Source organism: Thalia democratica, chromosome 5 (genome assembly GCF_965202585.1).
Source record: "Thalia democratica chromosome 5, ktThaDemo2.hap1.1, whole genome shotgun sequence".
Classification (NCBI taxonomy): domain Eukaryota; kingdom Metazoa; phylum Chordata; class Thaliacea; order Salpida; family Salpidae; genus Thalia; species Thalia democratica.
This window is the reverse complement of record NC_139169.1, coordinates 60988634-61005609: the sequence shown is the minus strand read 5'-3', so window position 1 is coordinate 61005609 and position 16976 is coordinate 60988634. Positions and strand designations below refer to the sequence as shown.

Sequence of the window (16976 nt, the reverse complement as noted above, 5' to 3'; positions counted from 1 at the left end):
TGCGTATTTTAATGAGTTCAGATCAGATTTCCCAAAGTGGGCAAAGTTTTTAAAATTTTTTTTTAAATACGGAAGTTTTTGCAACAAAAATTTTCAATCATTGATATTTAGCCCTGGGTTAGATTAAAAGTGAGCTTTGCATAAGTTAATTTAAATTAAAACTTTAACGCTCAACTTTAACTTCTTTCAATAAGCTCAAATTTTTGCTTATAGTCACTGCTTTTATTATATTATTTTTTTATATTATATTGTTACTGTTTTGTTATACTATTTGTTTATCAAAGCTGCCAATCCATTTAATGCCAACAGTCTCGTAACAGGATGTACTTTTGATTCAAGTATGTTTTTTATTTTTATTTTTAATAAATAATATTTAATTAAAACTAGTTGTACTGAAAGGTCTGTCTGATATTCCATGTTATTTTCAATTTTATTTATTAAAGATTTTTTATTACTTAATATTTTTATAAGCTTGGGTAAGGTGGGTTAGGGATAAGAGCATGAAAAAAAATACCTTTAAAAATAGTTGTCTCTGCAAATATGCAAATCAGGCTGACTTTTAAGTATACTTGCTATTGAAATTTGAAAATCAAACATAAAATTAATTTATAATAATTTAATAATGTAAACAACAATCATTTTTTTAAATGTGATACCTACTCATACTAATATTGTAAGTTTTGTGTTTATGGTTGCCGTTGCACTTACAAGTTATAAAATTGTAATTTCAGCATATTAAAAATTAACGTGCCTAATTTTTATAAATAAACATAGCTTTGTGCTATGAGTGTAAGTTAGTTTAATTTTAATTTTTATTTAAATTAGGTTTAAAATTTTTTTTTAATAACCGAAATAACTAAATAGTAAGGATTCTTAATTATAATTCTTATTTGATATTTCCGATAAACACGGACTAACTCTTTTTTTTATTGCTTATTATGAACTTTTTTTTTTACACATGTTTGCTTGAGCTTAATTTTGTACAATTTAAACTTAAGATAATTCAAATTTTTAAAATTGATCAAAAGTTTTTTACAAAATAAATGTTGTGAGGCTCATGACATAAATGTTTTTTCCACAACAATCCATTGACTTCTTTAATATTTAAAAAGACATGAACTTTTTGTTGTTGAAACCTAGTAAAAAAAGATAGGTTATTGAAACTTTTATCATCACTTTAAAATATGTTCAAAGTTAGTCAAGGAAATTAAAAAAAAAAAAATTACTAAAAAAGAAAAATGTGTACAATTACAACTAAGTAATCAGATTTTATTGATATTTGTAAAGATTTGTATTTTTTCTCCCTGAAACCTCGTAAAAAATACAAAATTTATTTTTACTTACATTATCATTAAATAAGCTCTTTACTTTACAGTAAATTGAGCAATATTTTTAAGTTATTACAAATAAGTATACATATATTTTTCTTACTAAATCATACGATGAATTTAAATATTTTTTTAATCACTGTTACTCGGTTTACTTTACATTACACTTAACATACAGAGTTGCCATATATTAAGGACATTAAGGATAAATTAGGACATTTTGAAGTTTTTGAAAATCTCAGGATGACTCAGGACAGCTTAGGATAACGCATGGTGTTTTTTTTTTAATTTAGGCTATTGTATACCATATTTATTTATAAGTAATTTAAATTGATACTATTATATCTTTAGCGGGTATAAATAGGTATAGCAACTTAATTTAGTTATAAAATAAACAACAAAAACTATGTACAATTTATTGCCTTCACAAACAAAATATACAAAAATGGTGCGCGACGCTTAAGTTTTCTAGACATTAATTCTATACGAACTTCAATATCGATAAAGGTGGAAAAGACGATATTTATGAACGTAGAAATCCTATCAAAAATGTTTCATATCGTACCACAGCTTACGTCGTCGGCCTCGAAGTCTCACGTAAGCTGTTTTATATCGTTCTCTACTTAACCTCTGCGGCCGCGCAGTCCCAAGCCAACTGTTTTGTATCGTACTGCCATTCACGTCTCCGGCCTCGAAGTCTCACGTGAAAAGCTGCAACTACTTCCACGAAGGAAGAGTCGCCCTGTTGAAGCGGCCTAGGTCCGCTCCGTAGGGTAGTTGAGGTATAATAACCTGTTTGTAGATGTGTTTTACTGTTTATATACATTTTTACTCTCTCTTTTACAGGTGGCTTGTCATGTTGACAGTTGCAGGTGGCTTGAAATGTTGACAATTGCAGGTGTCTCGGCATGTTGGAAGCTACAATTGTTTCGGCATGTTGGAATATGCATGTTGGAATCTGCAGGTGTCTTGGCACGGTTTTGATAGCCAGCTTACATACTCACCTGGCTTTGCACACGGAAATTAATGAATACAAAATTCTATTTATTTTGCCTTTGTCAATCAAAAAATATCGAGTAGAATTTAAAATATAAATTGGAGAACTGCTGTTAATATTTATTTGAAACTTGTCTTTAAAAAAATAACTTAACTAAAAAAGTTTTAAAATTTATTCTAATGCATGCATCGATACATGGACGAGTGTGGTGAAATAAGTATAATTTCACATAAATGTCCAACAAGGCTGACTTAGGATAGTTTTCTGATTTACAATAATCTCTAGACAGATTTTTTTCAAGTTTTTTAATGAAATTTTGCTTCAATATTTTTTTCTACCATAACCAATTTTGTAAAATAACTAGATTTTTATTAACTTATAAAAAATTAAAATAATTTTTTTGTTAAGGATTTGAAATAACACAGGATGACTCAGAACAGTTTAAGCTCGCTCAAAATAGTTTGTAGTCTATGTATTTTTAACTTACTAATACTCTAAAAATACCAAAAATTTTCTTTACTAATTATGTGTATGAAAAATAAAACTAGATAGGTAAATATAAAAAAAATAATATTTAGCTTAAATATTTGTTTTAACCTTTCATTTTACTGTTTATTAGTCCCGGTGGCGTAACTTAAAAAAAAGTTTCTTCATACTTTGATTTCTGTTGTTTATTATTTAATGTTGAATGTATTTTTTTGCTAAATCAAAATCTATGATGCACTCATTACTTCGAACTCTCACATGTAAAATTCACATTTAAGTCTTTTACTACTTGTCAAAATATCAAAATTCACAATCCTAATTAGATTTGATTAAAAAAATTAAAACTTATTCTACAGGACTTCAGTTTAAAAAAATTTCATATCCAGTTAAGCTAGGTAAAAAATTTCAAAATACTTGTCCTGATGGTGTTGGAGTCCTAATGGTGGCCTTTAACACTCTGAGTTGAACATTGCTAGAAGATAAAAACCCAGTGGTTAACACATATACAAAATAAATTTTAGGTTGATCAAGATCTTTAAACCAAATTGAGAACCCAACAGAACAAGATAGCAATTTTTAAAAAACTGAAATCAAGCCAGAATTGACTTCAATTTTTTTTCCAATCTAAATCTGATGAGATCTGAATTTTGGAGATTCAGCAGATGTAGCATTTTGGTAGACCACTAACTTTAAGTAATCTTAATTAGATTGGTTAAAATAAGAATGAATCATGATTAAAGCATTTTATTTTTATAAATGTTTAAAGTAAAAAAAAACAAATTTAAAAAAGTAGCTTTCACAATTGATATGAACTACTAATTAATGGTACAATTAATAATCACAATTTTCAGTTATTTTAGTTAAATTTAAAAGATGCATACAAAAATTGACTTCAGAGGTAAAAATATTTTAGCTCCTATGGTCAGAATAGGAGTTTTGCCAACAAGGCTGTTAGCCCTGCAATACGGAGCAGACATTGTTTACAGTGAGGTAAGTAACTAAGCTAGTTTTGTTATTTTTAAAAGAGCTAATTATACTGCACAGTTGCTTAAAAAATCTTTCATTTTTATTTTCTTTGTTTTCATGACTTATTGACAGTTTTGATTTAAGTTAAGCCTAATGTCTTCTATATGTTTACCATATTTATTCCAGAATTGGTCTTTTTTTCGAGTGAAACTTTGTTTTAAAAATAAAATCCGAAAGTTTTAGAATGTTATTGAATTATTTTATTTTAATTTACTAAATGTTTAACTTAATAGTAAATTAAGGGCATAGGGGGGGGTAAACACCCTTTTTTGGTTTTTGATCTTATTTTATATAGTTTTTACTAAGCTACAAGATGCTTTTTACAGATTTTAAAAATTCAAAATAATTTTTGAGATATAGCCGGTCAAAGTCAGAGGCAACAATAGGATCCTTATGGGAGGGGCAAACTAAAACGGCAAATAACAAGAAATCACTAAAAATCTATTTCCTCATAGATATAGAAGGAGAAGATAGATTTTAAGTGAAGTAGTCTATTTTTGCCGTTTTAGTTTGCGCCTACCATAAGGAACCTGTTGTTGCCTCCGACTTTGACCAGCTTTATCTCAAACTTAATTTGAATTTTTAAAATCTGTAAAAAGCATCTTGTAGCTTAGCAAAAACTATATAAAATAAGATTAAAAACAAAAAAGGGTGTTTACCCCCCCTATGTCCTTAAAGAATATGTTTTTTTATTTAGTCAACTTAAATTTTTATTTTTGTTCATTAATGGTATGGTATTAAAGTTTTATATATTATAAAAATAGGTTATATTATAAAAAGTGTTTGGTTGTCCACAACTTTTACGCCTCATACAGCAGTAAACTCCAAAATGTTTGAAAGTATAAACTTTTTTTTCCATTTTCTCAAGCTAATCCACTTCATTAAAATAATGACAGCTATGGCTAAAAAAAATTCTTAAAAAAGTTGCCCTTGCAGTATAAAAAGCAAAAAAAAAAAGGATTTTGTACTGCTTATATCAGTGTTGCCACCAATTTAAAGTATTTGAAAATAATTTGAAATTTAAAAACTTAAAACTTGAACTTCTTTAAAATAGCTTAGTATAGTTTTTATTTTCTAGAAATGAGTCTACTGTTTACTTTTTCAAATGACTTCAAAATAATATATTCTAGAAAATTTTTGCAGTATTTTAGAATTTTTGTTTTTGTTCTTTTAGTTTTACAGTTATAAAGCTTAATTGATAATTTAGTTTTCCAAATTTTAACAGCTGATACTTTTATTAATCTATAAGTTTCATTTTATTTTACTCATTACTAACTAAAGATAGTCAGTAGTGACTAAGATTAGGTTTTTTGCTTTAAATATAGAATTACCTCTCATAACAGTTTATACAATTTCTCTGAGTGATAAATATTGAATACAACCAAGTGTTTTAATTTCTATAAAAAGTTATGATCATATATTTTGTTTTTATAAGTTTGTTAAAAATCAAACTGATATGATGTTTATAAAAAAAGTTAATGATCTAATTGCGTTTAGAGAAGCTTGACAAATGATTAATGTTAAATAAGTAGCTAGTCTACAAAATATATAGTTCATATAATTTTACTCCTTGGCACTAAAATTTAGGAGTATTGAAAGACAATGTAGTAGAATTTTATTGAATTACAAGCTCCAAGTTTTATAAAAACTAGAGTCTACATATATACTAAGTTTGTATTGTTGTAGTTTGTTAGTTTATTATTAAAACCTAACGATAAAGTTTTATTTATAAATAGTATATAATGAAAAATATTGATTTATTATAAAATATTAATTTTGTTATTTAATTTTTAAATTAATTTAAATAAAAAAGTTGTAACGTCTAATAGTTAATAAAATGTTACAGGAAATTATTGATCATAGATTTGTTCACTGCAAGCGTATAGTTAATGGTAAGTTTGTTTTTTGTTCAAAAAAACTGTTATTAATATAGATCAAATATTTAAAAAAATTAGGTTAAAACTTTAACTTTTAAATTTTTACTATATTATATAATATAAATTTTTTATTTGCATTTATTTCTTGATTTTTTTGTATTACGTTATAAATTAAAAAAATTTAAAATGAAAATTTTCGTGATAACATATTTGTATCAAATTTGATAGAACAATATGGAACAATTGATTTTATTCATGACCATGACAGCAGACCAATGTTCAGAACTTGTGAAAAAGAAAGGGGCAAAGTAGTTTTTCAAATGGTAAGAAAACACAATTTGTTATTAAAAAAAAATAGTTTATAACTTTTTTGAGTGTATTTACATTACTTAAGACCAAAAAAGTTGTTTAAAATTAATATTATATTTTTTATAAAGTCTTCCAAATAGACTTTTTTTTGTTATTTAATTTTAATGATTTCAGTTAATAACTGTAATAAGTTTATTTACACTACTTAGGATCTAAAGTTATATTTTAGTTAAACATCAAAAAGACTAAAATCAGTTACAAATGTTGTATGTTAGGTTGTGTGCAGTTTTGTTTTAAATTAAAAAAGTGTTTATTTTCCATCAGGGTACCTGTGACCCCGAAAGAGCTCTCAAGGCCGCCAGAGTTGTGTAAGTTGTTTTAGTTTTTTTATTAAAAGTATTAGTATATGAATTTATTTAGACATTATCTAGCTATTATTAGAAGAAAAACCTGAATAGAATTTTCTACTAGTTTATTTTTTGTTACATTAACTAACAGTTTGAAAACTAACAGTTGTTTTATTTTTCAAAGTTTTAGTGTGTGAATTTGTTTAGATGTAAATAGCTATGATTATAAGATAAAACTGCATAGCATTTCCTTCTAATTGTTTTTTGTTAAAGTAAATTAACAACAAAAAAACTAAAATAATAGTTAAGTAGTAACCTATACCATCATTTTAATATATATTTTCTAATCTTACAGTGAAAACGATGTGGCAGCTATTGACATTAACATGGGTTGCCCTCAAGAATACTCAACCAAGGTTTGTGGAAATTTACAATATAATAAGTACCTTATGACGTGTGCTAAGAAAAGATTGTTAAAATTTATTGAAAGCAAGAATTCAACTCACAAAAACATAATCTTTTTTTATGCTAATCTCTTCAAAACCAAACCATTTATTTTGGGTTTTATTAACTAAAGCACAATTTTGCTTTAAAGTTACAATTTTACGTTAATGGCATAGAAGGTTCCAACGTTTTTACAAAAAATAAATTGGCATTTATTTGAAAACTTAGAACATATGCTATTGGATACGTTTTATCAAAAACAAAATTTCAATTAATTTTTGAAATGTAATCATTTTTTTAAAATTTCCAATACAAACATATATAATTGAAGTTTTTCATGGCTTATTCAGTTATTTTCTTGGATTTTTGAAAAAAAAGTTGTTTTCTTTATCTTTAAAGCAATTTACTTCAAAGTTTTAAGAATTGTTCTTTTTACATAACAAACAACTTATAAAAAGAAGGTTTCGAAAAGTTTTTTGAAATTTAATGATCAAATTAAAGAATATAATCGAATAGTTTTGTTTATTTACGATGAAAAAAGTTAAGTACAAATTAAAAATGTCTCTTTTCTAAAAGTTGTTCATATTAAAGATTAGACTGAGAAAGTTTAAAAGTAATTACTTCAACACTGATTGAAGAGATATATTTTTACTGAAATAGTCTACTTTGCTTTTTTGGTTTCCGCCTTTTATATAAAACCTGTTGAACACTCTAACTTTGATAACTTATATCTAAAAATTTACTTTGAATCTTCAAAACAGTTGCTTAGTAATCAATGTAAAAAGTAAGACTTGCTTTTGAAAAAAAATAATTTACCTTCCATGCCCTTTAACGCGCGATAAAAAAGAGTGCTGTTTTTTTTCTAGCTAAATCATTGTAAAAGTTAAGGAGTTATTGTTACAATTTATTTTTAGTAACAAATAAAATTCAACAACGCAGGGAGGAATGGGAGCCGCCTTATTGCAAAAACCTCACTTGATTGAAGCCATTCTGAAGAAACTCGTCGAAAATCTTTCAATTCCCGTCACCTGCAAAATAAGAGTTTTGCCAAGTGTTAGTCTTTTTAAACATATAATTTATAGTGTAAAGAATAATTTTCAAAATATTTAGAAAGTCTTAATTAAAAGATGAGTAGTCTCTATGTGCATCAAAAATGCTACTTAGATTTAATGATTTTCTACTTTATTAAAGATATGTTACATTGTTTATATTACTGTTTTACGTAGTTTTTTGTTTCAAAAAGTTATAAATGAGCTTTAATTTTTGTTTGATTTTATTAGATTTTTTTAATTTGATAGTTTTTAAAACTTAATCTATTTTTTGTAGGATTAAGAAATCGGTATAATTTTATAAATTTTTATCTTTTCAAAAAAAAAAAAATAAGTTTTATTTTATTATACTTAACTAGATTAAAAAGCATAAAATTGCTTTATTTTTGGAGGTGTGTATTTTTAAAATATGTTTACAAAATATATAGTTCATAACTTAATCTACTTTATGCTACGTTAATATGGTAAATACCGTATAAGTATTATGACCAAGTTTTATCTTTTAAGTTTATTTATTTTAAGTGTTGTATGACTTTTTTTCTTGAAATTTCTTTTGTTTTTTATAATCCAAAGTATAATTATCATTTATGTTTTTATTTTGCCTTTTATAGTGTAGATGGCTAGTGTAGATATATATCCTAACTCTCAGGAAAGTTTTTAAGACTTGAAATGTTTTAAGAATAAAAATTTTGATTATTTTAATTACTTACTTATCATTTAGTGTTTTTGGACAGCTAAAATTATGATGAACAGTTTTTTTCAGTTTTGGCTAAATTTTTTAATAACCAGAGGCGACTAAGGCTAACTTTTTTGTTACCCCCCCTCCTAGTTTTTGGTAAGTCAGGCTGGCCTTTTAGCCTCAAAGAGTTGAAACCCTGAAATGTTTTACTTGAAGTTTGCTTTATTTTATACTTAAATAAGAATTGTAAGTTTTTAAGGTCGTTTAGAAGTTATACTAAGAACCAATACACAGCAAGTTGCAGTATAAAAAAGTAATTAAAATAATATTTGTCTTGAAAGTTTTAAATATGTATTACATTATGGTGTAAAAATTTTCAGAGCTTTTTATAATTTAATATGTTTTTTTGTAATGCTTACACACCTTGAAATACTTTAAAGGTTAAATTAACAGTAGTTAACAATTTTTTTTTTAAATTGTATAAAAATACTATTCTTTTATTTTGTAATGAATATTTCAGTAGTTGTTTAGGATTATTAAGAAAATATTTTTCAATCATAATCAATTGTCAATGAAAAATAAAAATAACCAAATTTTGTTACTTTTTTAAACTGTTTTCTCCAGAATAGAATAACATAATTTGTTAAAGTAACATCAACAGTTTTTTTTTAACGGTTTTATTTAATCAAGTAACAATAAATTTTGTACTATTTTTTTATTTTAATTTCTTTTTTTTAGAGTAAAATCATGTTTACTCATTTAAATCTGCATACTTTGTTAAAGGTTCACTTCTATCGTTTGTATCTGAAAAAACTCAAATGTTTAATAATGTAAAGCTCTTAAGCTATAAAAAATATATTTAAATTTTGTTGTTTCATCTATAAAAAACTGTTAAAGTAGTGTAGCAATCTTATAGCACTGTTATGATTCAAGTAAAAAAAAAGTTTATATCCAATTTAATAATATTTACAGTTTACGCCCATAAAATTGACAGTTTCTAAAAAATCAAAGATTAGTAAAAAAAAACTGAACAATCGTAAGCAGTGAAAAAGATTATGAATTAAGTTTTAGTATTGTAACAACTTGTCTGTCTATGAGGGCTGTTAATGTAATCTTATAGTACTTTAATAACGTTTCAAGTATCAACAAAGTACAATTTATAAATGATTTAATCTTTTCACTGCTGGAAAATACAGTCAACAGTTGTGAGCTTAAAAAAATTAAGCTTAATTCAGTTTTTTTTTTGTACTAAAAAGTTGTTTATTTTTCTATGAGAACTGTTTAAGTAGTTTTGTAATCTTATAGTGCTGTTATGACTTAATCATCAAAAAATGTGTAAATGTAAACGGTTTTATAACTTCGCAGCTTGAAGATAAAGTTAACAATCACAAGATGTAAAATAAATATTCCTTTTAGTTTCTGTAAATTTAAGTTCTTATTTAGTAATACTTAGTTATCTATGAGGACTATTTGAAGTAATCTCATAGTGCAGTTGTGATTAAAGTATATTAATTTTCTTTCTCAACAGCTGGAAGACACTCTGAGCCTGGTGAAGATGATCGAAGCGACGGGGGTGTCGGCCATCGGGGTGCACGGGAGGTTGAAGGAGGAGAGGAGCCGGCACAAGTGCAGGGTCAACGTCATAAAGGCGATCAGCGAAACTTTGAGCATACCCGTCATTGCCAAGTAAGATTTCGTATTAGATTTAGTTTGTAAGTGTTTTCCGTAATTACTGATCAACGCAGTTACAGAGGTTTAGTTTCGGATCAGATTAACTTTGAATGATTTTCTATGTGCCTCTGCATACTTGCTAAGTGTGTTGCGATTTAAGATGAATTTTTTTTTTGTTTTTTTTACAACTTCTTGGCAAAACACAATTGCAGATCAACTATTACTTTGAATAATTTTTTTAAATTTTAAGGGCATATAAGAGGGTTCAACTTTTTTTTTTTACAAAATATAACATTGGGTCTTAGTTGAAAGCTTACAGTATAAACTATAAAAAACTTTTTATAGAATAAGAATAAATCAAATAACTTTTGAGATATAACTTATTTTGTAAAAAAAAAACCGATACAACCATATAAAATCAATAATTTTCAAGGCCTATTTTCTCAGAATTTTTAATAGTTCACTAAAAATCTATCTTTTCCTTGATTTTTAAAGCAATTTACTTCAAATTTTCAGGAAATATACTTTTCAATATACTAACAATTTGTAGAAATCGGATTATTGAAAAAAACTTTTAAGAAAAGTTTAAAAATCTGTTTCTTACAAGTTGTTCAAAATTTATAAAAAATTACTTCTAGAAAGTTTTAAAACAATTTCTCAAAAACTAAAGGAGATATTTTTTTTATTAAATAGTCTAATTTTCTCTTTTTAGTTTGGCCTCCCATAAGGAACCTGTTGTACCCTCTAAATTTGATCGCTTATATCTTATATATTTCTTTTAATTTTAACAAGTGGTAAAAAGTAACCGGTAGCCCATTTAGTTATGTAAGTAAAAAACAAGACTAAGTTTCAAAAAAAACTTTTTTACCCCCCCCCCCCCCAAAGCTCTTAACGATTATATACTGAAATGAACTTTCATTAGTCATCTATTATTATTTATATCTTATTTTTACTATGATATTCTTATTTTAATTATATATGTTGTTCACAAACCCTCAACTTTCCACAGCGGGGGCTCACGTGACCACATCACGTGTTACAACGACATGATCAAGTTCCGTGAGCTCACGGGCGCCACCAGCGTCATGGTGGCCAGAAGCGCGCAGGACAACCCTTCAGTTTTCAGGAGGGAGGGACCATTGCCAGTTAATGACGTCATAAAGGATTACCTGCACGTCGTGAGTTGTTATTTTTCATGTTAAGTTGTTCGTTCTATACTTAGCATTATTAAACGTTCTGGTTATTTTCTATTGTAATTTGTTCTAATTTTTTATGGTGTAGTCACGCTTGCCAAAAAGCATGAAATCCTGGAATTTCACATCTTAGGCTGAAAAACCTGGAATTTAAGAAATTTTGAAAAAAAAACTGGAAAAACTTTGAATTTTGAATAATTTTTACATGTTAAGTAGTATAGTTTCGCTTTGGCACAAAAATGTATCATATAGATAAAAACATTTTTGTCATCATCAATAATGTTTTTATTAAGGCCATAGGGGGGGGGGTAGGCCATGTTTTTTATAAGTTGATCTTATTTTATAGAGTTTTTACTAAGCTTCAAGTTGCTTTTTACCGTTTTTAAAAATTCGAATTAGTTTTTGAGATATAACCGGCCAAAGTCGGGCCGCATAACAGGTTCCTTATGGGGAAGGAAAAACTAAAACGGCGAAAAAAGACTAATGCATTCAAAATCTATCACCTCCTTCATTTTTTAAGCAATCTTCTTCAAACTTCCACAGTCTATTCTTTATACAATAACAAAAAAACGTTATTTGTGACTTTAAAAAATTTCAAGATAAAATACCTTTTTTTTGAAAAAAAAAAATTCTATTTTTCAAAATTATTCAAATTCACGAATAACGTTTTTTTCTCATAATGTAAGGAACATTTCCTGAAAATTTAAGTAAGATTGCTTGAAAAATGAAGGAGAAGATAGATTTTAAAGCCCGTTTTTAAAAACTCGAGAAAAACGGCTTTAAAGTTACCCTTTATAAAGACAACCCTTTATATAACCGGTCATAAAAAAAAAGATATTTAATATTATCTTAATATAAAGTTTTTAAAATCTAAAAAAAGCATCTGAAAGATTATAAAATTTACTATAATATAAGTCTATATGTTATTTTTGGTCAAAAAATGGCTTCTACCCCCCCCCCCCCCCCCCCATGGCTTTAAAAAGCACATTTAAAGTAGCATCACAGTATCTTTTAAATGTTATGTACTATTTAACACAGTTTTGTACCTTAAACGTAACTGTAAACTAAAAATAGAACCAAAAACGTGTACATTTAAAAACCTGGAGGAAATTTTGAAAACCTGGAGAAAATTTGGCAGCCCTGCGTAGTTTAAAATTTTTTAAATAAAAAATATTTGTTTTTTTGTTGTCAGCATGGTTGCCGTTTTTCCGAAAGAAGTTTATTTTCAATACAGAGACATTGTAAAAATAATTATTGTTAAATACATTAAAAGTACTAAATTTTATTATTTTTTAAATTTATTCGTCAATACTAGAAGCATAACAATTTAGGTATAGGGAATATTATAATTTAAAACTTCTATTAAAAACTGAAGTTCGGTAACTCTGCTATGCCTAGATATTTTAGTTATCATTTGATTTATAAGAGATTCTATTTGTTATAGTATTTTATATTACCTAAAATAATCAATTGTCAAAGCATATAATATAATCTATGATTTATTTTTTTGTCTAAGTTGTACTTATTATTAAGTCTATGAATTGTAAACACCCAAATACCTTCCAACATAGACTGAATCACAAAACATTTTATAATTAAAGTTATGTGCTTTTGCTTATTTTCGACCTATTTTTTTGGATTTTTCAGATAGGTTTAATGTTAAAAATATAATTTGTATTGAAGTAGATTAAGATGATATATATAATTGTAAACTAAATAAATTTGTAAAACGTGAAAAATTTGATTTGTTTTACTGTGAATACATTATAATAAAAAGTATTTCTTATACAAAATTTTAGAAATTGAATTTGAGTAATTTACAACATCAATTTTTAGACAAAAGTATTTAATTAAAGTCCTAGTATTTTTCTTAAACAAATGACAACAAAAAAAATTAATTAAGATGTTGATGTAAGTAATACAGCAAAAAGACAATGTTTGAATTTGTTTTATTTTTAACTTTTATGAAGGCAATCTCACTGAACAACCACTATGTGAACTGCAAATACTGCATACTGCAGATAATGAAGGGACTCCAGGAAAGCCCCGAAGGAGTGGTGGTGAGGGCAGCTGAAAACCTCAGGGAGATCTGGTTGGTAATTATGATATCAAAAACAAACTGAAAGTTAAAATAAAGAAAAAAAAATGGTGTTACTATAATAATCTATTTTTATTACAGTTTTTAGCTAGTGCAAAGTGCTTATTTTTTATCTGTTTGAAGTTAAAAAATAAACTTTAGGCTAATTATTTAGCTTCCAAAATTAGTCTAATTTTAATAACTCAGCTTTCTAAACAACAGATAATTTTTAATTGTAAATATTTAGCCAAGTTTTCGGAATGGAGGATTACTTCAACGAAAAAATAGGAAAGTTCGAAAATGTTGATCTGCCGCCGGATAGCAAGAAAAGGAAATTTGATGATGACGTCATTGAGCTAGATTTTAAACTGAACAAGTTTGTTTTTAATCTTTTATTTGAACAAACTGAATATTATTGAGAAAATGTATGACTGTTTAACCTGTTTTAGATTGACATCTTCTTAATTAAACGTAACAAATTTAAATTCTGTTTTTTATTAATCGACTCTTAAGTTTTCAAATATATGGGTGTTTTACGAGTAGTATTAGTTTTATGTGTTTTCTGAAATTAATTGATGAAATTTAGTTTAAAAAATATTTATTGTTCATTTCATTAAGTGTTTGATAAAAATTTTTGAAATAATTTTTTTATTTATGATATACTGTACTAATTATTTAAGTATAAAGTTTTCAAATTAACAACAGGGGGGATTATGTTCTCAATGGAATCAGTCCGAAAACTTTGTTATTGAACTGGAGCAGAGAAAATGAAAAAGAACAGCCCAAATACGACACGGTAAATAGATTTATATTAATAAAATGTTGTGCTTTGTTTTGATGTATAAAAAATTTATATAATTCCACACTTTAAATCTGTTCTTTTGCTGATGTATGTTTTTATTGTTCAAAGTACAAAGTACGTTTGTCATGTTTTTTGTAGGACATTGAGGAAATGCAAATGTATAATGTATAAAATTTCAGCTTTATTCAGTATTTTTTATGACTTTATTTTTGAAATCAATTTTCATTTGTATATATAAATATTTTAAAATCTAGTTCTTTTAAGACATAAATGTAGTGGTTTTATCTTTTATGTATCAAAAACTAAATAATTGTAATTTAAATATCCAAAGAACCTTTGCTAAAAATTTTACGTATAAAAAATTGTCTGGTGTAAATTATTCTTTAATATAAAAATGTTTTTAAATATGGTACTTTTTTAGTTTACACTGTTAACTGTACACAAAATATTTTAATGGTAGCTTGTATACTGTTAAGTAATTCTCACAGTGAGCACTTATATTCGTATACTAAGATATTTACAAAATTAAAAACAGTGTATCTTAATATTTAATCTGAAACAACTGTTTTCAAGCAACTTACTGTGCCCAGATTTTAAGAATATTGAGAGCCACTAGTTTATCTAATAATCTTTTGAAGGAGAACTTAGTAATATCTTATAAACGTTTTTATTCTTCTTTAAATACTATTATATAACAACTAAACCTTATTTTGTTTACATTCTTAAACTTTATTAATGTTTGTATTAAAAATAAATAAATAAAGTTGTCTCAACGGTCAAAGCTGCCCTATTGTTTAAAAAAAAGGAAGACTGCCAACTAAACATGCCTTTTTCAAACTTTAAGAAGCTTGTAGCCTTGGCTTTTTATACTTTTTGGCTACAGAACTAAATTATATATTTTTATACTATTATTACCAAAAAAAACTTTAATAAAGCAAACCAATATGTTTCACCAGTCTTGTCGCAATTCAGACAGAAGGTTCAACTCGGTGGTGCAGGTCGCTGGTACAAAATACAGATCGACAATGTGGTGAGTTGTTAGTTAGTTTATGAATAATAGTTTAAAATTTATTAGTAATTAAGGCATGACTGTTTGAGTGTGACATTGCACTGTAGGGTATAGTGAAATCAAAAAATAATTATCGGGCATCTTAAATCGTATTATTTTCACTGTGAATATGGTATTTTTACTTGTTTAAGTGGCGTTGGGTTTATAGAACCAATTCTAAACTCAGAATATGAATGAACTTCTAAACTTTTTCTTTTTAAAATAAACATATTTTGTTTTCAATATATATATTTTTTCAAGTTGTTGGTAACTATACTTTGATTACAAAAATATGCAGTAAAGAATAAATTTATTACGAATTTAGCTAAAGAAATACTAGTTTTAAAACTTTTATTGAATCCAATTAACTTTATTTAAGCAATTTAAATGTTGTGTTTCTATTAGTATGAATGTATTAAATCCCTCAGTTTCGATGCAATTAGTTGGATTATGTAACTAACATATTTTTCTTTACTGTTGGGTTTTGTACAACAAATTGTTTTCCACAAAAAGTTTAGAAATTAGCTGTTCTGTAATTTTTATTTATATTATATTAAGACACTCAAATCATAAAATTTATAATGTTGTTTAATAACAATTTACAGTTTCCATAATGCAGCGTCACAAAGTTATTTTCCAGTACTTAAGTGTGCTCATTTTTCGAAAAGGTTGAAGACCATATAAAATTAATTGATATGTATTTGAATAAAAGTTATATTAGTTATAAAGTTATAAAAGTATGTAGTTAATTTGATTTATTATTGAATAAAAGGGAGAAGAACAAAAAGATGGCGGAACAAGCTGCAGCAGTTGTCAGTCTCAGGTCGCTCGGTTTACACGATGGAAGGAAAATAACAAGCGATAAGTACAAGAAGAACTAGTAGAAGAATAGTTAGGAAATTTTACATTTATTTATTTAGTTTTTAATGCACCGCGTTTTTAAACTAGGCAGTTTTTAGATAAATATTTATAATTATGAGGAAGTTTATTGATATTGTGCGAGAATTAGTGAAATTTTACTTTTTTTAAAGTTTTTAATCTGTATTTTTTTAATGATTTAGATTTTATGTATAAAATTTTTCTTAATTAATTTTATTGGTTTATAGAAAAGTTAATTACTTTAAATAAAAAAAATATTTTAAGTACGAAAATTTACTAAAAGTTTCTAAGCGTTTATCTGAAACATTTGTTCTACTTAACAATAAATATTGAAAAACTATTACATAACATTGTTTTCAGTTTATAGAGTGTAGACGTATGTTTTGTAGTTTTTTGATTGTAAAAACAAACAAAACACAGTTTTAAAACCACAAGTTAAACTTAGAAAAAAAATTCATCAACAATAAATTCAATAGGCACTTTTATTCATAGAATCATCTTTTAAAGCTAGCTTATAAAGAAAGTAGTAGTAAATAAATACCAGAAAGTTGTTCAACGACAATAAAGTTAAATAAATTGTTTATCAATACTAGTAGACTGATTTAAGTCTGTCATGTCCTATTAAGTTCATTAAAAAAAATTGTGCATTTTAGCTTTTGTTATCTATTTTTTTCAACCTAACTAAATTTCCAAAGCAAGTAAAACTAAAAGAGTTTCAAAACAAGTATTAAGTTTTATAAAAATACAGTAATTAAAAATAGTTT

The 16976-nt window shown here is 26.0% G+C and overlaps 1 protein-coding gene across 1 annotated transcript; it reads left to right on the top strand.

Moving 5' to 3' along the window:
* The first annotated feature begins 3664 nt into the window (after nt 1-3664).
* On the top strand, nt 3665-16297 carry LOC145835473 (tRNA-dihydrouridine(20) synthase [NAD(P)+]-like). Its single transcript, XM_082943082.1, has 13 exons — nt 3665-3801; nt 5684-5729; nt 5943-6037; nt 6348-6391; nt 6726-6786; nt 7754-7867; nt 10071-10228; nt 11223-11391; nt 13377-13498; nt 13731-13859; nt 14189-14279; nt 15242-15315; nt 16106-16297. The coding sequence occupies exons 1-13, from the start codon at nt 3685-3687 to the stop codon at nt 16212-16214; spliced, it is 1329 nt and encodes a 442-aa protein (XP_082799208.1). The 5' UTR covers nt 3665-3684; the 3' UTR covers nt 16215-16297.
* Nucleotides 16298-16976: the final 679 nt, after the last annotated feature.

Excerpts from the sequence above, each read along its gene's own strand:
- LOC145835473 (XM_082943082.1), top strand. The coding sequence starts at position 3,685 with ATGCATACAAAAATTGACTTCAGAGGTAAAAATATTTTAGCTCCTATG. Across the intron at positions 6,787-7,753 it reads CTCAAGAATACTCAACCAAG|GGAGGAATGGGAGCCGCCTT; the intron begins GTTTGTGGAAAT and ends TCAACAACGCAG. Across the intron at positions 14,280-15,241 it reads AACAGCCCAAATACGACACG|TCTTGTCGCAATTCAGACAG; the intron begins GTAAATAGATTT and ends ATGTTTCACCAG.